Raw genomic sequence first — 26,801 nt, 5'->3', positions numbered from 1 at the left:
TCTTTTCTTTCAGTTTGAAAAATGATTGTAGCTATTGCTCACCTTAAACATTATTCCTTTCCATTTCCCTCTTGTCCCTGACTATTCTAAAATCCATACCTTTTATTTCTGCTTTTTGTGTTTGGAACAATTAATGCAGAAGACTGAACTCTGAATATTTGAAAATCTGCACTGTTTCTAAGTAGAGAAATATATATATAAATATATATCTATTTAATTACTGGTAGTGCTCTAAGAATTTATTTTTCATGCATTCTAAGAGGGCTGTGCATTTAGGCACACAGTTTGTATAGCAGCCAAGTTGAAAAAGACAGGTTTTTTTTCTTCCCCTTAGAGTTTTTCTTTACTTGTAGGATAGGGCTGTTTGACAATGCTTGTAGTGATACTTCAAATATATCAAATGGCATATATAAAGTAAACATTGCTTGAGTAACTGCCTAAAACTGCTTCCATAGCTAAGTAATAGGGGAGATGTGAGAGTTGGTATCCTGCTGATTAATAGTTTACTTCTACTATATTAGTATGTCTAGCTTACCCAAATGTACATTGAACATAGAGACTTGTGGCTATATTGTTCTTTTATACCCTATCTGTAACTGGACAAAAGATTTTTCAGAATAAGCTTTCTTCCCTTTTCTTCCTTAAAATCCTTTCATCTATGTTGATAACATCTTTTCTTAAGAGCAAGGAATAGCTGTGCATACAAAAATGTTTTAGGAAACTCTCTAAAATGTTTTTGTCTAACCCTAATTAGAAAATGAACTAGTTTGTTTAGGCTTTGAAAATAGTCATATGGTTCCTAAACATGAGTTGTTGGTGACATTTTTTTATACTGAAAATGTCTGACATAGGTATATGCAAAACCATGACCTATTAAGAAATTATTTATTTTTTTTTAAGCTGGAAGTATTAAACTATAAAATTAGGGGAAATGCTGTAGATATTCTAATATTCTTGAATGTTCATTTAATGTTCCTTTGTCTTTCCGTTTCAACAGATTTTAATATACCCTCTACAGTAGACATATGCCTGACCAAAGAGAATAATTCAAGTTCCGTGAAATCTACTCAGGAAAAACTAGGCTTGGATGGAAGCGCTCGTTCATCTCTTCAGGCTTCTGTAAAACTACATCCTCGATCTCGAAAAAGTGGACGTCTGCGCAAAACCACCCATCGTTACTCCGTGCGAGATGCGAGAAGATCTCAGCTGTCCACTTCAGATTCAGAAGGCAATTCTGATGACAAGACCACTGTCATAACGAAACACAGACGCTCCCAGTTACTGCAGCCTTTTTTAACATATCCAGTTAGGGACAGCTACCTTGCAGGTAGAAGTGATTGCCTGCCTGCGGAAGCGGTTCCAAGTTCTAATCCTGACGCCTCTAATCTAGAGAATTCCAGCCAAATTGCTCTAGCGCATGAGCTAAACCCAGAGGTCTTGAATGAGCCAGATGCAGGAATTGCTAAGAATGTGGATAACTCTCCTTTTGACTTATGCCATGTCTTATTGTCACTCCTAGAGAAGGTGTGCAAATTTGATATTACTTTGAATCACAGTTCTGCTCTCTCAGCTAGTGTGGTGCCCACATTGACTGAGTTCTTATCAGGATTTGGAGACTGTTGCAATGGAAGTAGTAGCACAGAAAATGTAGTGTCTGCAGGGTGGACAGAAGAACCTGTGGCTCTAATCCAAAGAATGCTTTTTCGAACAGTGCTGCATCTTATGTCTTTAGATATTAGCAACACAGAAACAATGCCTGACAATTTGCGGAGAAATATAACAGACTTACTTAAAGCAGCATTAAAAATCAGAACTTGCTTGGAAAAGCAACCTGATCCTTTTGCTCCAGGATACAAGAGAACACTACAGCAGCTGCCGGTTCAGGATGACATCTCATTTTCTAGGTATCATCACAGAGCCTTGCTCCTACCTGAGGTTATAGAAGGCATCTTGCAGATTTTGATCTGCTGCCTACAAAGTGCATCTTCAAATCCATTCTACTTTAGCCAAGCTATAGATCTGGTTCATGAGTTCATACAGCATCAGGGATTTAAGCTGTTTGAAGTAACTGTGCTTCAAATGGAATGGCTGTGTATGAAGAGTGAGGGAGTAACTGGGAAAGCCTCAGAGCATCTGAAGGGCCTAATCAACAGCATCATGAAAATAATCAGCACTGTCAAAAAAGTGAAATCAGAGCAGCTCCATCAATCTATGTGTACAAGAAAGCGGCACAGACGATGTGAGTACTCTCACTTCATGCATCACCACAGAGATCTCTCTGGGCTCTCTGTATCTGCTTTTAAAAACCAAGCTTCCAAAAACCCCTTTGAAACTTCTGATGGAGAAGTTCATTATCCTGACAGATGCTGTTGCATTGCTGTTTGTGCACACCAGTGTTTGCACTTGTTGCAACAAGTTTCTTTGAGCAGCACTTGTGTTCAACTTCTCTCGGGTGTACATAATGTAGGAATATGTTGTTGTATGGATCCAAAGTCTGTGATCATCCCATTACTTCATGCTTCCAAGTTACCAATATTAAAAAACTTTCAGCAGCACATACTGAATATCCTTAACAAGTTTATATTGGATCAGCTGGGTGGAGCAGAAGTTTCTCCAAAAATTATACAAGCATCGTGCAATATATGTACTGTTGACTGTGACCAACTAGCTCAGCTTGAAGATGCCTTGCAGGGCAACTGTGGTGATGCTGGTCTTGCATCTAGTTCCTCTTGCAGAGTTCAAGGAATTCTGCCTAGCAGTGGATCTGAAGATGTGTTGTTGAGATGGGATGCATTGGAGGCTTATCAGGACATTGTTTTTGAAGAAGACAAACTACGGGGCATGCAGATTGCAAGCCATATTTGCCACTTAATTCAAAAGGGAAATGCAGTGGTCCAATGGAAACTATATAACTGTATTTATAATCCTGTGCTTCAGAGAGGGGTTGAGCTAGCTTGCCATGCTCAACAACTCGGACTAACGACAGCTGATAAACATACAGTCAGCTACCATAACCAGTGTTTGCCTTCTGAAGTACTTCAGATTTATTTACAGACACTCCCTGTGTTGCTTAAATCCAGGTTGGTTGATTTTTCTGTTCATTTCTGGTCATTTTCCATTAGGAAAACATGTTAACAGTGTACAGAGCATTATATATTTGTTACCAGTAGGAACATAAGTTTTATTTGCACTGTAGGTGGCACTTGGATATTGCAGGAGTGGCAACAAGAGAAATGCTTGAATAACGTAAGATTTAATCCTAGATTTGTAAACCATAGGAAGTGAGGGCTCTCTGTCAATGAGTTATGGTCATTGAGCCAAAAATTGTGAAGAAGCAAATAAAAATCTTTGTCCTGTGTGACATGCTCTTTGCCTCCTTGTTCCTCACACTAAAGTGAGTCAGGAACATTGAACAGATTGACATGTCACTTTTCTGTGGGAATTAGACTACTTAGTTTCCTGATCTGTTTCACTTTTCCTTCTGGAATGGTCTTCACAGAAACCACCTTTCAAAAATAAGGCTTGACAGGTTTACTTGTCCTGAAATAAGTTTCCTAATTTATGAAATGCTGTTCATTTAAGCATAGCTTTAAACAACAACCCAAAAACATTCTTCCAAGGCATGAAACAGAAACTTTCCTATTTATTGTTAAATTGATGAAATAGTTGTTTAATACAATTATGGAATCTTACTCAGAATATGAATATGTCCTTTTGTCCAGGGAAGATTCTGAGCTCTTGTTGGAGTCCTGACAAAATGACACTAATTTAGTAGGCTTATCTGAGACAATTACAAAGAATAGACTAGTATTCCAGTTTATGTAAAGGATTGTCTAATGCATTTTAAACTTTTATCCTAACTTAAACTGCATCAAAAGCTATTAATTTTTGAAAGTGTACTTAGTGGCAGAGAGGCAAGAGAAATAAAGTTTAGATTTAAAAGACATTAGCCTATTTCCTACTGGCTTAAATACACAAATAAGTACATGATTCATTTGATTCTGGAGTAACTTGGTTACACTAAAAGCTGACCCTGTGGGAAGGAGATGGGAGGGTAAAGAAGGTGGATGTTGACAAGCAAACATAGTACACCAAGAAGCTTATATATCCTTACCCCAGATTCTGTATGAATTCAATGTAACACTTGGAGCAGAAAGAAAGGAGAAATATACTTGGAAACAAATATACAGAACAGTTTTAACACCGGCTATCCTGGTGTAACAATTACACAAAATGTTGTGCTTGGAGATATTCCTGAATTCTACCTGAAATATACCATCCATGCAACTAATAGACTTAGCTAGTAAAATTTCATAGAACTTTGAGTTTATTTGGGAAGGAATCTCTACTTTCTGTTGAAGTCACAGACTGAGAGAAACAAAGATATTTACTAGCTCCAATTGCTAATAAAATATTAGAGGGAGGAAGTACCACTGAAGAGCAAATTTCATAAATCAAGTTAAACACCTTTTGAGTTTTGATGTGATCTACATTTTAGAGGTTAATGAATATTTCCTATTTTACAAAATCCCTGAATTTTCTACAGCCAAATAGAGGATGTTTACTTGGGATTCTGGAGTACTGCAAACAAGGTCCTCCTCTTTGCAGTTTAGAGTAATTTATAGCACTTACTCTAAACATGATCAGTCCCTGCTATTATTCAGGTGTGTAGGACAGAGGGTTATTTTTTGGATAAGCTGTGTCATCTGAGCTACATGAATTTGTGGTTGACTTATAAGGTAACTCTCTTATGCTTTCTCTTGCAGGGTAATTAGAGAATTGTTTCTGAGTTGTAATGGAGTGAATCAAATGATCGAGTTAAATTACTTAGACACTTTAAGAAGCCATTCTTTGAAAGTGTTAGAGACTTTGATAATCTGCCTTGGTGATCAGGAGAAAGACCAAACAATGCCAGAACTGGAAGGCCTCAACAGCGAACAAAAAGAATCTATGTCTGACTTGCCTGCATCTCTTTTTAGCCAGCATGCTGTTTCAGAAGTTCCTCAAAGCCTGAGCAAGTTTTATGCTGGCTTGAAAGAGGCTTACCCAAAAAAGAAAAAGTTTGTGAGCCAAGACATTCACATCAACACAATAAACCTATTCCTCTGTGTTGCTTTTTTATGTGTAAGTAAAGAAGCAGATGGTGATCTGGATTCAGCTAATGACTCTGAAGATACATCAGGATATGATAGTACAGCTAGTGAGCCATTAGGCCACAAATTACCGTATCTGTCACTGGAAAGCCTTACTTTGCCCTCCGTGGAACATATTCACAGGGCTGCAGATATTTGGTCCATGTGTCGTTGCATCTATTTGTATAGTTCAGTTTTCCAGAGACAGTTTCATAGACTTGGAGGCTTTGAAGCATGCTATAGGTTACTAATCCTGATAATTCAGAAACTTGCAAAAAATAAGGAAAAAGAGCAAGAAAAGAGGGAGAGAGGATTGAATGAAAGCAGCAGAAGTTCACATGGGAGTCCTCGTGGTGAGCTCCTCAACAAGGATGACTCTATTCAGCTGGCTAAAAGCAGAGAGGTGACACAATTGGAGCTTGAGAGTTCTGACAGTCTTGCTGGTGCAGAACAGCTGGTGCCTGAATGTGTCTCCTGTCACAGCTCTTTGAGTGGGGAACACACGTCAGTTACTTCAGGTGCCAATCTTGAGGTGATAAAAACTTCCGGAAGAGAAGAGGCTGAGTGGGCACTTCAAGGTATCAGACTTCTAGAAGCTCTGCTGACAATCTGTCTGCACAGTGCGAGCACCATGCAACAGAAGATGGAAGGAGAGTTGTTTCACCAGGTACTGTCTGGTTTCCCATTGCTTACTTATGTGTTACATACAGTATTATTTTAACAGTACTTGGATCAAAAGTACTTGCAGAGATAGAAAAAGCTTATGCTCTTATTATGGTACCACATTGTTTGTGTAGTACTGAAAGCATATGGTTAAGCAATGTGCCCAGTGGTCAGGGTACTGGTCAGCAAGCATGAAAGAATGGGGGTGAATAGATGAACAAACTGGCAGTTGCTGTTTCTGAGGAGGTGTCTTCCCATGTTAACTTGTCACTTTTTTTATTGAGCAGGACGCCGGTAAGGACCCTGCAACCCTTTCCTTGTTCTCCAACATGATATTTGCCCTTGGCTCCTCTGGGTTGGATCCCTGTTCATGCCAATTGCCTGCTTTTTAGGGGCTGGCAAAGAGCCTTCTAGAATGACAGATTGATTCAGGCTGGATGAGCCTTTACTTTGCTCACTCTTTTTAAATGTTTCTGGTTTATTTTTGAAACATTGCTTTTGCTTGCGGTGTTTGGGAAACAGCATGTTGCCAGATATTTTTTTTTCAGTCTGCAGATTGCTTAACCAACAAAATCTGTCATGACAAACAGGGTGAATCTTTCTTGTTGTAAGAAACTGGATGAAGTCTGTTTTTAGCTGAAAAGTCAGATTAGTGTAGGTGAAAGGGGGAGATCTTAAATTAAAGTACTAGACCGTTTTGTTAGCCAAAACATAATAACACGAATCAAAATGTTTGTCTTCCCCAAAACACAGAATAATTGTGTGGATGATATCTTACTTCAAATAAGAGAGCAGCTTGCTCAGTCAAAAGTGATAGAAACTGACTTGGCAAAGCCTCTGTTTGATTCACTGCTTCGTGTTGCATTGGGCAATTTTTCTGCTGATCTGGATCATTCTGAAGAAAAAGTTGAAAAGGTATGAAACACCAGCTAAGTAGTGTAATTCTAAAAACCACAAGGTTTGCTTGGTTGCGTTTAAGTTGTTTGTGTCTATTTTTAAACTCAATAGGACATGTTTAAATGTGGCTGTTGAAGACTAATTCTCTGTTTCTCGTGTGCATGTCAGTTGAGTGCTGGTTATTGATACATTCCCCACATATACTGCTCAGAAAGAAGTCATGCCCTCAAAAGGAGCAAACTGCATTATGCTTTATGGACATGCCTGAAACCTAGTGTTCTCTTCACCCTTTCATCCCACAACAGCGTGTGACAAACTCTCAAAGGGGGAGAGATTCAAACAGGGATGTTGACTGACCTTATTGGCTGCAGACACATCTTCATCTTAGAATGGATTTTAAAGTTCATGTTTATGGCCATAGTGGTTTTTGGAACACAGTTATTCTTAACGCATCAGCCACCTGCTTACCCAGTAAGAAATATCCATCTTTGTAGCATACATTTTCTTTTTAAGAATGAGGTATCCATGGAAAGTATCTCAAGTTTATTGAAAGTTTGTTATTGATTTATTTCTTTTGCCAATGGGCTTGGAGAAAATAGGCATCTGGAAGGTCCTAAATGACTTATTTTTCTGACCTATGATGGTAAATTTGTTTGTGTTATACAGACCTATTACACTGAAAAAGAGCCTGTGCCACAACCTGAAGATATCTCTGAAGAAACTGAAGAATCACAGTGCTGTAGTCTTAAACTTTTTGCTGAAGAGGAAGGATATGAAGCAGATAGTGAAAGTAACCCGGATGATAGTGAAACCAAGAATGATGGTAAAGGTGAACTTTGTGAATATACAAAGCAGTTTCTATGACATAACAAAGCTCACTTGTCTTTTAAGATATACGAAAATAGGGTAAGCATTAGAAACCTTTAACAGATGGAAAAGGTTTAACTTTTTTACTTCCAGTAGGATGCAGCTAAAGATGGAGAGATGATGAATATTCTTACTGAGTGGTACAGGAACTCTTCTGTCCTGGTTTTCCTGGTTTATGTGATTCCTGCTGTAAAGTCATGTTGCTCAAATGTATCATTGTGGTCTAGATAGAGGTAGTTTTCTCCAGAGATTATTATCAGTAGTTTGTTTGAAAATCAGTGGTCATTTTTTAAATCTAGTATTATAACAATCTGGTAAAAAAATAGTCTAATTATATCTCTTTGTATTCATTCAATGGCTGATGTGCACATCTCTTGCTGTATTCTGTGTGCATAATTAACTTTGAACATGAATTTGCTTTAATTTTTTTCCTTTGTGCTGAACATCTGGATGCTTGCGTTCATGTATGAGGTCAGCATGAATGATAACAGCCTTTAATAGAACTGCTTTCAACTGTTGCTGTTTACCTCTGTGAGAACGCTTTACCAACAGATAGACAACATCTTAAAAGCATTTCTGAATTACTAATTTAGCCTAAATTATTTACCTGAAATGTATGCCCACCAAATAGTTATTTTTAAAGTAACGTGTTTTAAAGTCTCTCCAAGATGCAAGAGGAGAGGCTTAAATTCTTTTTTTTTTTTTTGGTTGTTATGGAGATATTCTGTCATGTGCTGTTGTGCATTTTCTGAGTTAAATAACTAAGCAATTGCTTCCCCTAACCTTTTAACACAAAATAAAATCATTTAAATTCACCTCCTTTCTTGGCAGGCTCAGAGATGTATATAGAAGCCCGAGGCTCTATTACAATGATTTTTACTGTCATGTTTCATGAATTACATATTTCATCATTAATATGTGTGTCCAGTTCCCAGGAAATGAAGGCACATAGTTTAAGAGCATGTCATAGGAGAAACTGTATCCTTGCCCTTCTGTATTGGCAGGAAAATGCAAAAATCTGAAGCAGAATAGAAGATTATTTTTATTTCTGAAAACTGTCTATACGCTCATGACTTTTTCTTGTCTACCTATGAGAAGGTTGGGGAAATTATGTCCTTGGATGCTCTGCTTAAATTGTGCAAAATATTCAGCTGAGAATGTTTCAGTAAGACAAGTGTTTTCTTTCAGGAGCAGACACAAAGGCAGAACCAGGGTGTACTGGTCCTCCAGGTTATTCTAATGACCTAGCTGGCAACATCAATCAAGGAGAATTAATATATCCTGAAATCTGCATGTTAGAATTACACTTGCTCTCAGCTGGTAATGCAAGTTTAGATGTGCTTGCTCATGTATTCCGAAGCTGCCTGAAAATCATCAGCCAGAAGGAGAGAAATGCCACTGTACTTATAGAACAGGTAAAAATGCTATTAAAGGCAACAGCCAGAGTTTTAAAGTTCCTACATACCTAATAGTGATCTCAGAAATATTCTCATTTGTTATGGCTTTTGATAAGACCTGAAACAATGCAAATGACTATTGCCAGCTGCATTGCATTAAACTTACCAGAAACTATAGTTAATGAATGTATTGAAAGGTATTTGACCTACAAAGCTTTTGAGTTTCACAGTTGCCTTATTTTATCAAGACTGTTCAATCACTAGATCTTATAGATACAGCTTTAATGACTGTCAGGCCATTGAGAGGAAAAAAAGAAAGGGGCAAATATCTTTGCTTGTATCTATATATGTTAACATTCTATAGAGATACTTATTCATTATGTACTTTTAGAAACTTTCAGTGATATACCTCTAAAATATTTAATGCTATTATTCTTATGTGCATAACTAAGTTCTAATATAAACTTATTGATGCCATCACAATCCTTTGGGATTTCTGATGACGAGCTTGTTTTTTGCTTTTTAATAACTAAATTGAGTATGTCTCTTGCAAAAGAGGAAAATATGGTTAAATAATCTAAGCTTAAAGTGCTTGTTTATATCATCATTTGACTGAGAAGCAAAGTTAGTGCTTTAGAGCTTAAATCAAAAGCAGGAAAGGAAAACTGTTTTATTTCAGTACTGCAATTGTTTGTGGAAATTATTAGTTTTAAATCATGAACACACATGTATTTCTTTTTTCTGAATGCGAATACATGAAATTATGTGTAATTCCAAGTAATCTCATTTTCATTATTTTTCAGTATTGTTTAAAAAGAGCAATCTGTCAAACTAATAAATTTAGAGATTTTTCAATATCTTTAAGTAGAGATTTTTTGAATTACCTTTATCTGAGATGCATTTGTGAAGGATACTTATAAGTAAAGAACATATTTTTTTTTTTGTAGTTACTCTTTAAAGTAATCTTGTGTGAAAAGGCTTAGGAAAGGTTGAATTTGCTTTCAGTAATGCTTCACTGTATATCAACATGCTGTATTTTGTCACAGCCTTTAAAATCCTGAATTCTGTTATGCAGGAGAAGACAAAGGAGATCTTAGCTGCTGAACTGATAATGGCTCAAAGGTTTCTTTCTAGAATCATTAGGATTTCAAAGCCTTTCTTCTGCAACTGAACTGTATAGAACATGAAAGAATGTTCATTAGCAAATATAAAAACCACTTCCTTAATTTAAAATAACTGGATTTGTCTTTAAAATCAACAGTAGTCAAGAATTGATTGAAAGAAATAATTCCTTAGTTATTTGGGCTGCTATATAGTCTTCAGATACCAATTTTCCCTGTATTTTTTAACAGGGAGCTGTTAAACATCTTTTGGGTGGATTTATGAACATACTAACACAAGTGGAGTCTAGTTTTCATGGTGAGTTCAAGTTTTAAGTAAGTTATTAAAAAACAACATTTAAGTTAATGTACACACACGCAAGTATTTGACAATGCAAATGCAAAATTGACAAAGGAAATGCCTTGGCATGTGTGAATTTATGCAGCTGCTTCTTTAAGTTGTGACAAGTATCTAACTTATGTGTAAATATAGTGTTATTCTAAGCTAGTGGAAATCTGTTATTTAAACACATGCTGTCAGATCTAAAAATGGTAGTTGAAATCATAAGCCTAGGGTGGCAGTGTTAACAAACACTGCACAGAAAAACAGCAGTTATCTTACTGATTGAATCTGAGTCCATCACAACATAAGCTTTTATTTCAAATTTCTTTGTAGCACAGGTCTTAGTGATTTCTTGATTGAGTTTTATTTCTAATCGGAAAACAGCTGGATAATACATGTGGAATAAATGTGGAAGCAAATTAAATGCTTTCCCTAAGGTAGCTTTACATAATGAGATTGCTCCACAGTGGGAGATGATGTAAACTCATCCCAGGACTTTGATCCCTGAATTTGTGGGGAGAGCATTTGCAAGGTAGACGTGAAGGTTCTCAGACTTTCAGACTCCACTTTGCAATCCTAGGAGCCAGACTTGCTGTAGCCTTCTGGGTTCATTCAATGAAAATTTGAATGGTAGTGTCAGGAAGTACTCTTGGATTTCTCTAAAATTCATCTTGTAGTCATCACTGCTTCATGAATTTGAATTTTTTTTTTTTTTGCAAAACACTGTGAATTCCATGTTAGTCTCTCCTCATAATAGTATGGAATATGAATTTTAAAGCTTCAAAAAATTATTTTCAATAATATTCTTTCGTTTCCTTATTTCTAGCATGTCAGATGGTGCTGGTAGACCTGTTAGTTTCCTTGATGAGTTCACAGACATGTTCAGAAGAGCTAATGCTTCTTCTGAGGATATTTTTGGAGAAGACACCTTGTACGGTATGTATGGAGTAGCAGCTAAGCTTAACGAGAAAAGTGAAGGAAAAAGAAAATCCTTTTGTGTCCAATTGTTTTGGAAAATAAGGAGACTAACAGCAACATTCTAACTGACCAGAGCAAATAAGATTTGGTGGTTGAAATAATTCCAAAAAAATGAAAAATAAATAAGAGACAAGAAAAGAGAGGGTTTGAAGTGTATGTTAGTCCTGGGAACTCTCTTCAGTACAAGAAAATAAAATACCTCTTGAGAAGACTGACATTGTGGTTATGGATGACAGAACCCCGGAATACTGTAAAATTTGAAGTTATAAAGCATATTGCTATTTCAGGAATGCTTTAGCAGCAGGAATTGCTTTCAAAACTGTCTGAAGTTGGTCTGTGTAATGCTGGAATCTACTGCTTGTGTGGGTTATACTGAAACTCCTATCTGTTGGTTTGTGTGATGGTCTGTAGAAGAAAACAAGTGGAAGGAACTTTAAAAAATACTGTGGAGTCTGAAATAGTACCAAACCAAACAAGGAGACACAAGTCAGTTTTTCAAAGGTAGCTTGCCATAATTGGCTAAGTAGGAAACATTTTGGCTTGAGAGCTCAGCTAGTTTTGTTACTGATTATGCAATAACGAAGCGATGACCTCTGTGCACACGTTCTTAACCAGCTTCAAACATGGGGTGAGAGGTGTGGTCTGTTATTGAGGTGTGAATTAATCTGTTAGCGCATAACAATGTGAGATTAGACTGTGCAGTAACCACCTGCTATGGTGCAGCTGGTTCCTAAGCATGGTAACTTGATCTTCCCTAACTAAATCCTCAAAACTGTTTAGCCATAGTCTATTAAAGTTGCTTCTTGATGCTTTGTAAGTGTGTGTCAGTTTGGATATGGAAGTCTACCTCTGGGAAAACATTAATCCAGATTAAAATGAAGAGTCAGTTTCTGTTTAGTTAGATGATGCTTGACTACGTGGTGTAAATGGTTTGATTTATTTTTTTCTCATTTGTTTGGTTTATTTCTTCTAGGAGATACTGCTCAAGGGTGTATTGAAGATAATAGAAAATAACATTTATATGAACCCGTTACAGTACCTTGCCTTCCCTTTGCTCCATGGCACAAATCTGAGTGGTAGTTCTTCACAAAAATCTGGTAGCACTTCCAATAGCAAAACTGCTGGACTTTCAAAAAGAGCGAGATTTTCACAGAGTAAGAAAGAGGCAGATGGTGAAAATTTGAGTCACCAGCTGCTTTCTTCTTGGCATGTAGCCCCAGTTCACTTGCCTTTAGTTGGACAAAACTGTTGGCCACACATGTCTGAAGGCTTCAGTGTCTCACTGTGGTTTCATCTGGAGTATGCTCATGAAACAGAAAATTCAACAGAAAAGGGGAAAAAAATCAAGAGGAGCAACAGACTGGTAGCTGTAAGAGAGAGCAGCTTTGACAGCACAGGTGAGGACAATGCACCACCTGTTTATTTTTAGGTAGCACTAAAGAATTCAGGTTACAAGTATTACTAGCTGATCTGCCATATACAACAGGTTGAATGTTTTTCTTATGGTGGATATTAAGCAGGAGTGCTAGTCTGATTTTAGTTTGAGTAATTCATCATATAATTAAAGAAATCTTTTCCAGCCTTAGTCCTTAAGTAAATTAATGCCTGCTTCCTTAGAAATTTAGTATTCTAATTTAATTTGTAATTTCAGTAAAATGTCTTTATGCTACTTCATATTATGCTGAAGAAAATAATAAATGCTGTAGCTGAAAGGTCATGGGAAAAGGCTGCTCTCAAGTTTATTTGATCTCCTGTACTGCTGAAGCAAGTGGCTCTTGTGTTCTCCCTTTAACAGAGAGCTAATAAATCTTTGTGATTTAGGATTTAAATATTGGAACTCTTGGCTAAAAGATACTCTGAATACATTAAGCCAGAGCCTGAGGCTAACTCAGTGTAAATCCTCTAACTTTCCTTGGGTATGCACCATTGTAAATGTCAGTAGCTGTACAACATTTCTCTGCTTATCCTTTTATAGAGACCCACCTGTTCCCAAACTCTTTTGAGCAGAGTCTTTCAGATTATAATTTGTAGGAAGAAAAATTCCTTAAGTTATTTAAAATGCCTCCCAATCACAGCTCTTGGAATACCTTTTACTGTACTTTTAAAATCTTTTTTACTAGATTTGAATAAAAAGTGGGGAAGAAAAACCAACTCTGAATCTTACAGTTCACTAGAGCTGTTCTTTTTTTTTACTAGGTCTGAGCTTTTGCTTGATAAAATAAAAATATTGAATGCAACATCATGCTTAAAGGGCAGTATGTTTTGTGAAGAAAAATCTAAAGATTTCTTGGTGCACACTACGACTGCCTGTTCAACATAGGAATGTAACATTATATGACATGTCAAAAGCATCATTGAATTAGAGCATATTCATGCTTAGTGGGTTTACATAATTACAAAAAACCCCCATGTGAAGTGCTGACTTGATGTCAACTCCTTGGTTTCAGTACATGAGACCTAAATTTCTGAAGAGAATTGTACATACTAGTCAGCTCGCTTATAAAAAATTCTCTGCAGTACCTGAACTATTTCTTTTCACACTTGATAGCTGGTAGGACAGGCATTGTTGTATTGTCATTATGTATAAACATGTTCCTTTTTCTAGAAGAAACAAAGTCTTTAGGAATGGAATACCTGAGCCTGGGAGATAAACTTGTTGAAGATGGCTGTATTCATATCATTTCACTGGGTTCCAAAGCATTGATGATACAAATCTGGGCAGACTTGAACACTGGAGCATTCATATTTCGGTACGGTGTATTAATCCAAAAGCAGTCTTGTGAACACATGTATTGTTACTTCCAGTAGCAGATTGCAGAGAGTACTGGTGGAGAATAGAGAACTAATTTCTATTGTAGAGTCATCTTGCACACTGATGGCAACACTGAGTAAATTTATTGGATACAGACCTGCAGGATTACTTGCTTAAAACATAAGTCTCTGGTCTTGTGTGTTTCATATAGTAATATATAAGATGCAAGATTAGTCATAAACATAATGCAATGCAAGGTAGCAATTCAAGTATTAATGAAATAACACAATAAATGTGTGAAGATAAGCAAAAGCTTTTGCAGCTGTAGGTTTTCACACCTGAGGTGTGAAAACTGCTGTTATTTAATACTTACCATGACAATCTTGATTTTAATCTTAACACATTTTAGCCCTAATGTAGTTCTCATAAATAGTACGTCCTTAAAATGGGTCTAGAGCTGCAATTTTAGAACACTTTTTTTCACAGTGTTCAAATCATCTACATTTTTTTGATAAACTGAACTTCTCTGTAAAATAGAGAACATACTTATTTTAAATATAAACATAGTTATTTAACTTGTTTGCATTAGTAGGTTGAAACAGTAATGTGAGGATTTCTGCAGCTTATGTTGAACACTCTAAATACAGCATTATGATGAAAAAAACCCTGTGAAAGCTAAGGAATGCAGTCTCAAATTAACTGAGGCAAAAAATGCAGATTTGGGGCTTAAAATGTGAATTTGAAAACACACATACACACACTTGTTTTTCCTCTTCTGTTTTCATAGTATGTGCATGGATCCAAATGATGAGATGAAAGCTGGTCTGCTGGCACAGGCTGAATCTCCAGAGAATGTTTTCCTTGTGGGCAGGTGGCAGCATTTGGCACTAACATACCTGCAGCAGCCAGAAGGCAAGAAAAATATCCATGGAAAGCTGTTGCTGTGGGTTTCTGGTCAGAGGTAAAGTATACGTTAGTTGCACCAAGGTATTTATCCTCTTAAAAAGATGTTCTCTGGTCAGAAAACATCTGCACTACTTTGGCACAAGCTGAAGTTAGAGTTGAGTGGTCTTCAGGGGGTGGGAGAGGGGTGTCTTACACTGCTAGGAATTCCCTAGAAATATCCAGAATGGTCTTGATTGCTTGGGGAATCTTTGGTTTATACTGTGGACCAATACAGACATCACTGTTTTTCTTCATCATGAATAAGTGAAGGAGGTGCTACAAGATTTTGAGTAAGACCCCAAAAAAGCTATGGCATGAGGTTAGTGGTAGACACAATGTTTCTGGTTAAGAATCTGAATTAAGGGAGTATAGTTCAGGTACTGGCAATATTGTTGAGAGTAGGAATGAAGAGGAGGAGGAAAGAAGGCAGTCGTTTTGCTTCACTGAGAGAAATTGAGAGGGGGAAAAAGTAAAAAAAAATATTTCAGACAAGATCTGAACTGGCAGTGGGAGGTACTTCTTCTACTGGAAACTTAAGGCCCGTGCCCCTGAATGAGGTACATGATGCTAGGTTAGATGGGCCTGGGCCTGCATGAAATATTCATTGACAGAGAAAAGACAGTTTACTAAATATCACAGTTCTTGTCCTTTCTTCCTGAAGTTCAGACTATGAAGACTTCCTTTGTGTCCCAAATATGAAGCAAGTGGTCAAAATGCTAGGTCATAAAACAATTGGATGTATCACAAAAATTCTTCACTATTCCTGTAGAATTTGGTCAGTCCACAAGCGATGTTAAAAACATTCCTAAAACTATATCTAGGAAAAAAGCTGTTGCACGTTTTTTCTTCCTGCAGTTAAACGTGGAATTGTGAAGTGTAATACTTGTTTCACTTTGTTTTTGAAACTACATAGAGTTGTGTTTTAACAAACTTGATTTTCCCCTGACACTGTTCAGTCTGTGCATGCTGATATGCAGGAAAGTCCAAATATGGAGATATAGGGAAAACTAAAAATACTACAATGTTCTGCACATGTACAGTTAATGAGGCCTTTCTATATATAGAGTTAGTTGCCAATTTGCTAACAGTTACACTCAGGAAGCTTCAGATGACCTTTACAGTCCAATTGGTCTGCTTATGTAAATGCACGTAAGGTTAATTGGATGCTTTCTGAAAGCATCAGGCTTGTTGTGTTTGACTGTGCAGCACACTAGCTCCGACAATGTTTGCTACTCTAAGTAAATTCTCAACATGACATCTTTGAGCATATGTGAACCACAGTTTTTATAATGTGCATTAGCATACTCAAAGGCCTTTGGCTTGTTAGGAATAGTAGAAATTCTTGCAAAATTGTGATATTTTAGAAGTATGTATGTATAGTGTTGTTTACAATTTCTTCTTTGAGTCTGAGGGAGGAAGGAATTTCAGATCTAGGAGATCTTGGCTGTGTGGCAACCCTAATTGGGACTCTGTTCCTCTGTTCTGTTCAGTATTTGATTACATGCATCACTATGTAACTGAGTTTTAAGGTGCCTAGATTTTGAAGATGGCTTTAATTAAATGTTGATGACGGCATGGCTTCTCATCTACTAAATATTAAAATCTGTTTTAAGGCTACGATGAAAACCTTAGATAGCAATTTTGATCACTTCTTAGTATTTACACTTGTTTCTTTTTTATGTTTTTAGGAAATGTGAGATTAATTTAGATTACTCACTGCCAAGGAAGTCAAGCTTATCATCTGACAGTAATAAAACATTTTGTATGATTGGGCATTGTATATCATCTCAAGAAGAATTACTTCGATTGTCGGGTAGATGGAATCTTGGGAATCTGCTTCTATTTAATGGTATTCTTGTATGCTTTTTTGTTGAACAAGTCTTCATTTCCTTTTCCTACTCCAAAATCAAAGGCTTAATTGGATAGTTTTTTAACATGCCAAGCTTTTACAGTAAAAGCATCAAGGCATTCTTTACCAGCATAATATTAATACATCAGGGAGAAAGTAGGCAATTATTTCAGTGGTGCTTCCTAAAGTGTTCTTCTGCCACTATTCTCTTGCTTTCTTTTTCGTGCCATAACTGTCAATTCCAGTTACTTTAGTGTTTCTTTAAATTAATTTAAATACTGCCTTGCAGTAGGGGATGGAGAGATGGTGGTGCTTGCTCTGTTTTTTGTCTTAAACACTCAGTCTCTCCCAGCTGGAAAATTGATTTCACTTACCTGCTGGTTTCAGATTACTTAAAGCATGTTAAAAAGTAAACAAAATCTGAACCACAGAATACTGAGTTAAGCATACTTATTTCTGAAACCACTGAAGTTACTTTGGGGTTTTCTTAGATGTATATTTCTCCTACCTCCTTGGAAAGTTTCATCCAGGACTTCTGTGTGCTTGCTTAGTGCTGAAGGCTGGATCCTGCTGCTCGTAATCTGGCATTTCTTCATATGCAGTGGCCCGGTCAGAACTTCTACACAAGTGACATCAGTTTGCCAGGGGTGTGCAGGTGTTGTGTGTGTAGATACAGTGTATTTGTGCAGGCCATAGGTGGATGCTTATCTTAAATGTAAGCTCCACCTAGTCAATCTATGTGATCCAGTTGCTGTGTGTGTACAGCCAGCATAATTGATGTATCCAGGATTTACTGCTGTGGAGTTATCATGCATCCATACATTAGACTTGGGTTCTTCTGGATGCTTCATTTGAATTTACACTCTCACAAACAGAACCTGAGATGCCCTGTCCGGAAAGGGGAGGAAGGGTTCATTTGGCCTTCTACTTCCTGCATTTTTTTTTTCCTCCTTGTTAGCTGTAGTGAGCTTTTATTATTGTTGCATTCTTTGTGGATGCTCTACCCGGCTCTCTATGATGTTGCAGCATGTTGTTGTTATCTGTAATCTTGCTATGCTTTGAAAATTTTGAGGAGGCATGGATAGGTGACTTTTCAGTTTTGAAATGTGTGATTGATTATTCAGAGCTGTTGGTCTTTAGTTCATGCAGATCATTTTTCTCATTTGGTTTCAGTTGCCTTTGCCACTGAATCAATCTGGCCTGTGATGTATCAGAAATCATTGATCTACAATAGCTAACAGCAAGCATTGCACTGCCCTGATTGTTCTCATCAGCAGGGCCTATGAAAACCAGCTAGTGATCTTCCTTGTAAAGCCTCTGATGCAGTCTACTAGCCAATGTATGATTTTTGCTTTATAGTATACTAAAGAGTTAATAACTTCTTTTCTGGATTTTAGGTGCAAAGATTGGACCAGAGGAAGCATTTTACTTATACACATGTGGGCCGGACTTCACATCTGTAATGCCTTGCAAATATGGCAAAACACTGACTGATTTCTCTAAGTATATAAGTAAAGAGATTCTACAATGTGAACAAATCAAGGAGCTCCTCATGGCAAAAAAGGAAGTGGATGTTGGGCCTTTAATTGTAAGTTTCTACTTAAAAATGGTTCTTAACCTCTTAGAACCGATTCAGGAACTGGGAACACGTTTCCTGCTGTCTCCCAAAGTGCTTTGCTTTCTCCAAGCAGGCAGGAGCAAATCCACTTCTCATTAAAATCACTGCAGGGTTCCTCCCACTTACTTCAATGAGGGTTGATCTCCATGCAGGGTGGCTGTGTCATCTCGCTTTAGGTTGGATTCTGGCAGCTTCTAGATGTTCCAGCATCTACAATGCTGCATATTTAATCTACCAGATAAGCAGGCACTTCCAAATGCCCTAGGATGAATACATATGTCTTCTTTCCCTTTGTGTAAAGGTAGCCAACAACGGCTTAGTTAACCTTTTAAAATTAAATTGAAAATAGAGGAGAAAGGAGGATTTATCTGGTTTTAACAGGAAGCAAAAGACTTCATCCCAGTTCTTTCAGTGTTTTGGAAGGGGATAAATTTGCATTGAGTTTGGCTGAAAATGCATTTTTCAGGTGGTGGATCTTAATTTTTTTCTCATGTTTCCTGACTGGAACAGCAATGCCAGAAACAGGTGTCAATATAGTTATGCTAGAAAAATAAACTAAAAATTTATTATGAATAGAGCCTGTTGTATTTGGGGAATTGTCTTCTTGCAGTGGTAATTCCTGCTGCATGAATTGTTCCCACTAGAGGGAAACTCTAGCCAGGGCAGAGGGTCATTCTGTCTAGGTGAGATCCTTGTAAACAACGGTACTAAATTTTGAATAGGTTAAGAAGGAAGTAATGGAATAAGTAAAAAGCCTAACAAATCAGTCAAGCAACTTTTAAGCTTAGTTTGCTTTACAAAACACAAAGTAACCAGAGAGAAGAACTATGTGCTCAAGTGATGAATTAATCTCTGCACTTTTGCATAGAATGCAAGTGCCTTAGATGTACTTATTTCTCTAATTTAAAAAACCTCCCAAATATGATCATTTTGTTTTCCATGAAATGAGTCAGTTACTTTCCATAGGAGGTTTGATTTTGGTCTAAGTCTCCTCAAGTAATGAAATGTCTGTTGAGATACTCTTACAGCAAAGCTGATTGAAGGATGGTCTTAAAACAAAATTGGAGAAATTTTGAAAAATAGCAGATAACTTTAGACTTGCCACTTAGGAACAATTTACCCAATACCTCTTTATGCTCATTTTCATCTAAATTTGTCAGTAACTTTTTGGTTTTATGCAAAAAAATCATTGTGATTCTTCAGGTGATCCTTGGTAGAATTTTCTTAGTGTTTTCTTAACTTTCTGTGCTGTACCTATTGAACACATTTTCTAAAATTTGGGAATCCAGTTGCATTTCAGTGCACATGTATCCACATGGAACTTCAGAGCGTGCTTTCGGTAAAGTAGAAGCAAACTGTCAGTGAATGCTACTTGCTGTTAGGTGGATTTGTCTGTGGTGCTTTGTGTTTTGGGATTGGGTTTTCTTTTTTTTTTTTGTATTAAACTTTCTTGAAAAAATTTATAAAAACTTCTCTTGTTTCAGGAGAGTCTTGCTGTTGTGTATACCACATCCTGTCCTGGTCAGTACACCATATATGAACCTGTTATTAGACTGAAAGGTCAAGGGAAAACTGTACCTTCCCAGAGACCTTTCAGTTCAAAAGAAGTTCAGAGCAATGTACTGGACTCTCATCACCTGAAAACGCTTCAGCCTGTGGAATATAAAACTCTTCAGGGTATACTACATGAAATTGGAGGAACTGGTGCATTTGTTTTCCTCTTTGCTAGGGTAAGATAGCTGAGGAGGAGGGTGTATGGATGAGTTCTCCCATGTAAAATTTTCCTTGGATCTTGGGTAGCAAATCACATATTCTAGCTGCCTTACTCATACTAATAAAAAATCTGCATATGACTTCTTTCTTAAAGAAAACTTGTAGAAAATACCTGTGGCATGACACAGACTGCATCATGCAGGTTGTACTTAAATTGGAAATGTAATTATAATTCTATCATGTAATGTTTGTATAATATTGCTTGTATTTAAGATTTGGTGTTACATTCTGATTTAGGAATGAGGCTTCTAAATGTCCAAAGATATTATTTTTAGGAGTATTGTTGAACTGATAGTATTTTTAGTCTCTAATTGTTAAATCTAAGTAATTAACATAATTTTAAAGGCATTTAAATTCATTGCATCTGTTTAACACTTTACATGCAGGATATTCACAATGCGAGTATGAATAAATGTAAAACTACATGGTGTGCACAGCTTTAATTTTACATAATAAATAGTGAGAGCTTTTTTGAGAGAACAGTTCAACCATGTTCAAAGGCTTATCCTGTCTAAGAAGAATTATAATTTCAAAAATATTATGGCTATGAGCCTTAACTTAGTTACTACTTTGCTCTGACCTGTATGCAGACAAGCTAATATTTGTGCCAGGAGTTTCTGAAGTACTACAGCTAATTAAAGATATTAATGTAGGCATAAAGTCTGTTCGTTTTATATGCCTCTGGCAATGGTGAAGTTCTGAAAGGTTTGTGTGGAGAGTAATGCACATTAGACTCAAGACAGGTGTTCCAAATTCTGGTTATGAATACACTGCCTACTGTAATTTTGATACTGAAATCTGAGGAGAAAATCTTGATTCATGCTATCGTATTATGTACATTTATGCTAAGTACAAGCTACAGATCCTGCTGTAGACTCTATTTGCATCAGTGAAACAACCAAATAACAGGTCAGCTGTCTGACAACACAGGTATGCGTGTATGTAACTAAGTGCAGCAGAATTAACAGGTACACAGCAAGGCAACTTACAGGAACTGAAATCTCATTCATATGAGATGCCTACCTTTTCATTTTTTTTTTTAAAATACTATTTGCTCTTTCCTGGGATTCAAGAATTGTAGGAAGCAAAGAGTGAAGAATGGTCCACAGTCTTCTATCAAATTTCTTGGCTCTTTATGGACAAAATAAAACTTTCCTGTTTGACACTTCCAGACAGAGAGAGTCTAGACCTCCAGGAACCTTAATTTGAAGCTTTACTTGAACATTTAGGAAACTTACTTCTCCAGGGCAAAAAGAGTTTATTCTTGTTAGTGGCTTACATATTTCATGACCTTGTGACTTCATAGTATAGCAAGAATAAATTGGTGCCATCTGTGTAAATTTTATTTAGAACAGATTTTTGTCTTAAAAAGGGATTCTTGTAATGGGACTTCTTATTTTCTTAGCAGGTTATCATTTACCGCAGTAGGAATTGTCACCTCAGATAACAAATCTGAATGTACACACATAGGCAAAAATGAAGGTTACATACCTAATCTCAGAATCTTTAAGACGTATTTCATCTAGAAGTTATTATTTAAGAAATTTAAGACTGCAGCAAAGCATTTTTAAGGCCTTTTCCTAAATGTTTCTCATTTAAACTGTTATAATTTGCCTTTTCTGCAGGTTGTAGAGATTAACAGCTGTGAAGACACTCAAGCTTTGGCACTACAACTTATACTGTCCTTAACAAAATACAATCAACAGAGAATACAGGAGATGGACAACTGTAATGGTTATTCTATGATTCATCGAGTGTTGATCAAACCAAAATGCATTGTTGGATTTTGCATGCTGAAGGTAGAGTGCTCTTTAAACCTGATATGTTGTTCAATGTTAGCACAAATTTAGAAACTTCTCTGTGATTTTAATTCTACATTTATCTTTACAAAGGCAGAACTGATTTGGAGCAAGTTTGGTCTAGGAGTGTTTTGCCTTGAACTAGAAACTCCTGATAAATAAGGGGAGAAAAAAGAAGTGATGAAAGACCCTGAGATGAGGGAGGAAAAAAAGAAATCTTGTTTCTCTGAGAGCAAGTTTAAACTTGTAAGCAATTAATACAAATATTCGAGTGCACTTGAAAAACCTTTTAAAGAAACTTTTGTACTGGTATTATAAGAATGAAGCCTTTAAAATGCCTCCAGTGGGGTTACTAAACTCAGTAACTATTTTCAAACTTGACCAGGTAGATATATGCCTTCCCTATCAAGAGTTTGTCTCTAAAGATTTCTTTTTTTAATATAAATTGGATAGGAAAACTGTACTCCTTTGCGCTTATGACGTTCAAAAAATTTTTCTCCTCCTTTAAGACTCTTCTTGAAGGATGCTGCAGTGATGAGATTCTCTATATAAATGAAAATGGGCAGTTCATGCTTAACACAGATTCTAATGCAGTTATCCAAGATGTTCAATTGTTAGAAAAGCTGCTGCTCGACTGGAAGATATGGTCTAAAGCAAAGGTAATTACTTTCATTTTGGAAATATTTAAAGTCTGAAAGTAAGTGTTAAAAAGTGATAAACGTGTTATGAGGCCTGAAATTAATTTCTCCAGTTAGATGTCAATAACTACTATGGATTCATTTTCCTTTGACTATCTGGTAGTAGCATCAAGTTCCCATTATCAATGATGCAGGTAGCCTTAGTGTATTAAGTTTTGTAAATGTATTGAAATTACATGTTAGTTGAATGGATTAATTTTTTTAGGGAAGCTTGTTAAGACTAAGGAAGTCCACCTGATTCTATGGAGTTAAACTGTGGAAAATAACCACCTGTTGTCAATATAACAAAGAATATACAAAACTAGGGTTTTTTTGGTTTTTTGTTGGTGGTGTTTTGGTTTTTTTGGTGTGTGTGTTGTTTTTTTTTGTTTTTTTGTTTTCTGTTTTTCTTTTTGTAGCTTAGTCATTAAAATGATTAAAACCGAACTTCTCTGATAGTTTCTAGTTCTGACCTGACCATCTTCAGTCATTTAATCTTTGTCTGAGGCATAAAACTAACTTGATTTGGTTATGTTCATTACTTTGTTTGTTTTTGTTGTTGTTGCTGGTTTTGGTGTGGTGGGGTTTTTTTCAATTCTCAGTATAGACTCAAAGACATTTCTGAAGGTGTGTTCCTGTTTTGTTTTTCAGCAAGGTGTTTGGGAAACTCTGTTAGCAGCTCTTGAAATCCTTATCAGAGCGAACCATCACCAGCAGATGTTTAACATTAAACAGCTGTTGAAAGCTCAAGTGGTGCATCACTTCCTGTTAACTTGTCAGGTTCTGCAGGTACTTCCGCTCTGAAATCCTACTCTGTGCTTTGGCAAATACCCACTTTTGCTTGGAGGGGGAGGGAAGAGACTAACTGCTGGAGAAAAAACATATATCCTCTACGCTTCCAGGCCCCTTTTGTCTTCTTCAACAGGCTTTGCTGCTGTAAACTGATACAGTTCCCTACTGGGTGCTCTTACTTACTGCTGGACAGAATGGGCAAGAGATTTTAACTGTCTAGTACCATTTGAAAACCTGGGAACTAGGTTGCTTGCACAATCCATATAAGTAGGAGCTGGAATAAATAAACTGTGACGCTTCTATAAGGATCTGAGATGTCTCTTACTAGTTGAAGTCTTCATTACTGAAAAACACAGATACTGTGCAAGGAGCAGAAGCTGTTTTGTATCTCCCCAGGGTTAGCAGGGCAACCAGCCTGTAGTGCTCAGTCTGAGTACTCCTCTCAAAATGTCAATCCAGTCGTAGCCTCCTCTGAGACATGGAGACAGCTGTTCTAAAAAGACCTTTAGAGAAGTGCTTCCTTTGATAGACACTTCTTAGGAATATGATTTTAAAATGGTTTCCTGCTCATAGTACATATGTTCATGAAAATATGTAATATTTTTTTCTACACTGTTTTCTGACTTTTTATTCTGAGATTCTGTAGCACAGACATGCATTTATTGTTTTTCCATCTTTTAATGATTTTTTTAAATTGTGTCATTTAATTATTTGCATTGCTCTACTTTTTTTATTTCTTCATTTGTATGTGGTATTCCCTACTTTGGGAACTTGTTAGTGGTATAGTTAACTTTTAAAGTTGTGTATTAATGCAAATGCCTAGATACAGAATATTGCATAGTATTTTCCCTGTATTTTGCATATGAGTATGAATGCTTAGGTGTGTGCCTATTGGAAAAAAAATAAATTCTTAGTTAGAAAAGCTACAAAAATAGGTCAACAATTAGTTGGCAATTTTTGGGGAATGATGGAATGGAAAATAAAACTATATAAACCATTCTCTTTGAAAACCTCACTTAAATTCACTTGGTTTTCATACAGCAGTCTCAAGGTGCTTGGGTACCAAAGAAAGAGGTGGAAGTTAAAAACAAGTTAATCACCATGCTGACATTAATGAGGTTTCCCACAAGTTTCTTGAAGTCCTGTTCTAAAAACATTTTTCAGTTAATACTTTTTGTTTTGTTTTTTCAAATAGCCGTTGTCCAGCTATATAGAATGCTTGATCAAGCAGAAATTAGTTATCAATGGAATCTCAAATGTGTATGTTTACTAAAATGGCCATGTAAATAGAAATACAGAGGACCCAGTGTGGCACTGTTCAGAAAGTTCTTAATATGTTTAAAATGTTAGTATCACAAATTATTTTAATCTATCTACAAATATGTAGCACAATAGCAGTAAACTACACTCTCAATGGTGATTCATGTCTGAAGGCTCCAGCATTTCAAGTCAGAGTAGTCTAGTATGAAGATGTAGTTAATTTTCTAAAAATAAACTTGCATAATGTCCACTATGTTTTGTTTGTGCCTGAATTTTGAGTGTGCTGGATTTCGGTAACATTAAGTAGGTACAGTAACTCCTCTCAAATTAAAGAAAAACAGCTTTATTAAGCTTTTTTTCTTGTCTGCTCTTCTATTAGAGCATAACAATTTTATTTTTTTAAAAAGGTAACTTCTGTCAAACTAAAAATACAGATAACTTACAGTTGTACTGCTCTTCCTTTCCAGGAGCACAAAGAAGGGCACCTTGCATCACTGCCCCGGGAAGTTTGTAGGTCATTTGTGAAAATAATTGAAGAAGTACTTGGATCTCCTCCAGACCTGGAATTGCTGAAAGTGGTCTTCAATTTCCTCTTAGCAGTTCACCCTCCTACTAATACATATGTTTGTCACAATCCTACCAACTTCTACTTTTCCCTGCACATAGGTACATATGCAACATTTAACTAGAAATAAACAATAAGAGAAAAATAGTCATAAATTAACACTTAAAAACCTCTTTCACTCCAAGTTACAATTCTATGAATATATTATTTTATTGCTATATTGTAATAACTGTATATAAAAATATTGAACTATTGAGATTTAGTAAAATAGAAGTAGTTTACAGTATTGAGGGATATTATAGTTAGACTTTGGTTGGCTTACCTGGAGAACGTTCTTCTGTCTACAGCCATAGATAACCCTGCTGGTGGTTATATCTTTAAATTTCTTGAAATTTTGATGCTGCTAAATGAAATGCTTAATGTTAGCTGCCTGTATGAACACATTTGCCTGTGGGCAAAACTTAGAGAAAAATGTCTAACTTACCTGTAAATGAAGCTTCTTCAGAAATGTGTATATGGTCTTGTCTTCATTTCTTTCTTGTTTCTGTAACTTATGTAAACATGGAAAGCATCATCCAAGTGTCAGATGTTTTCTCCTTTTGCAGATGCCTGTGTATCTTCAGTTTTAGTAATGTTTCAAAGGCAGTACAGTTGGTGTTATCTTTATCTGTCCTCCAATACTAATTGATGTAAAATTCTGAGAAAGTAGGATGCACTTTTTGATACTTTGAGCCTTATTAGATGAACCTATTTGAGAACAGTGACCTGGTTTTGACATGGCAAAAAGTCAAAGCTGTTACTGGTGGTATGTCTGCAAGGGCTATCTGTAAATATAATTACTTTAGAACAGCATAATGTTTTCAGTGTTCTGAAGTAAATTTTTAAGACATCACTAAAACAAAAAATGGTTCTCAAATGCTTTTTCTCAGCTGCTCATGAGTTGAGCACTTCTAATCACCCCCCAGTGATCAGCTTGCAATGTAACTGGGCTACTATAAGTCTAAATATATCAAGAACGCAAATTTAAAAGGCTTTTATGTAACTCTTGCCCTTATCTCTTCTTTCTAGATGGCAAAATTTTTCAGGAGAAAGTTGAATCACTTGTGTACCTGAGAAATTCCAGCAGTGGTGCGAAATCAGTAGAGAGTTCTGCATTTGTGATTACAACTCCAACTGGATTTACAGCTTCACCACTGGAAGGTAAAAACAATGCTGGAAAAACCCAAGGACATTAAGACACATTAAGTCCTTTGGCAGATGACTAGAGTGCTTTATAGTGTTACTTTCCCACAGATACTTCTTACAAAGCTCTCCTTGCTCCTTGGAGCTTGATGCCTGAACAGCAGCGTAAGGAGGATGGAATTGAACATGCTACCTAAACTTCTTCATTCTCA

The 26,801-nt window shown here is 36.5% G+C and overlaps 1 protein-coding gene across 1 annotated transcript in view; it reads left to right on the top strand.

Annotated features, from left to right (window-relative positions):
- The window catches only part of LYST (lysosomal trafficking regulator), a gene marked incomplete at its 5' end in the record, with an annotated part of 66,810 nt that overhangs the window by 4,058 nt on the left and 35,951 nt on the right, over nucleotides 1-26,801 (top strand). Inside the window, 18 exons of the mRNA XM_080341600.1 lie at nucleotides 998-3,080; nucleotides 4,767-5,799; nucleotides 6,549-6,710; nucleotides 7,359-7,515; nucleotides 8,748-8,974; nucleotides 10,309-10,375; nucleotides 11,226-11,335; nucleotides 12,351-12,774; nucleotides 13,983-14,127; nucleotides 14,917-15,090; nucleotides 16,763-16,923; nucleotides 18,321-18,511; nucleotides 20,026-20,271; nucleotides 21,940-22,113; nucleotides 22,623-22,772; nucleotides 23,442-23,579; nucleotides 25,310-25,508; nucleotides 26,476-26,607. Coding sequence (XP_080197726.1) covers nucleotides 998-3,080; nucleotides 4,767-5,799; nucleotides 6,549-6,710; nucleotides 7,359-7,515; nucleotides 8,748-8,974; nucleotides 10,309-10,375; nucleotides 11,226-11,335; nucleotides 12,351-12,774; nucleotides 13,983-14,127; nucleotides 14,917-15,090; nucleotides 16,763-16,923; nucleotides 18,321-18,511; nucleotides 20,026-20,271; nucleotides 21,940-22,113; nucleotides 22,623-22,772; nucleotides 23,442-23,579; nucleotides 25,310-25,508; nucleotides 26,476-26,607 — 5,973 coding nt within the window. The remainder of the gene's footprint in view (nucleotides 1-997; nucleotides 3,081-4,766; nucleotides 5,800-6,548; nucleotides 6,711-7,358; nucleotides 7,516-8,747; nucleotides 8,975-10,308; nucleotides 10,376-11,225; nucleotides 11,336-12,350; nucleotides 12,775-13,982; nucleotides 14,128-14,916; nucleotides 15,091-16,762; nucleotides 16,924-18,320; nucleotides 18,512-20,025; nucleotides 20,272-21,939; nucleotides 22,114-22,622; nucleotides 22,773-23,441; nucleotides 23,580-25,309; nucleotides 25,509-26,475; nucleotides 26,608-26,801) is intronic.

The sequence above is a fragment of the Nesoenas mayeri genome, assembly GCF_963082525.1.
Source record: "Nesoenas mayeri genome assembly, chromosome: 3".
NCBI classification, from domain to species: domain Eukaryota; kingdom Metazoa; phylum Chordata; class Aves; order Columbiformes; family Columbidae; genus Nesoenas; species Nesoenas mayeri.
This window is presented reverse-complemented; position numbering and strand designations above follow the sequence as displayed.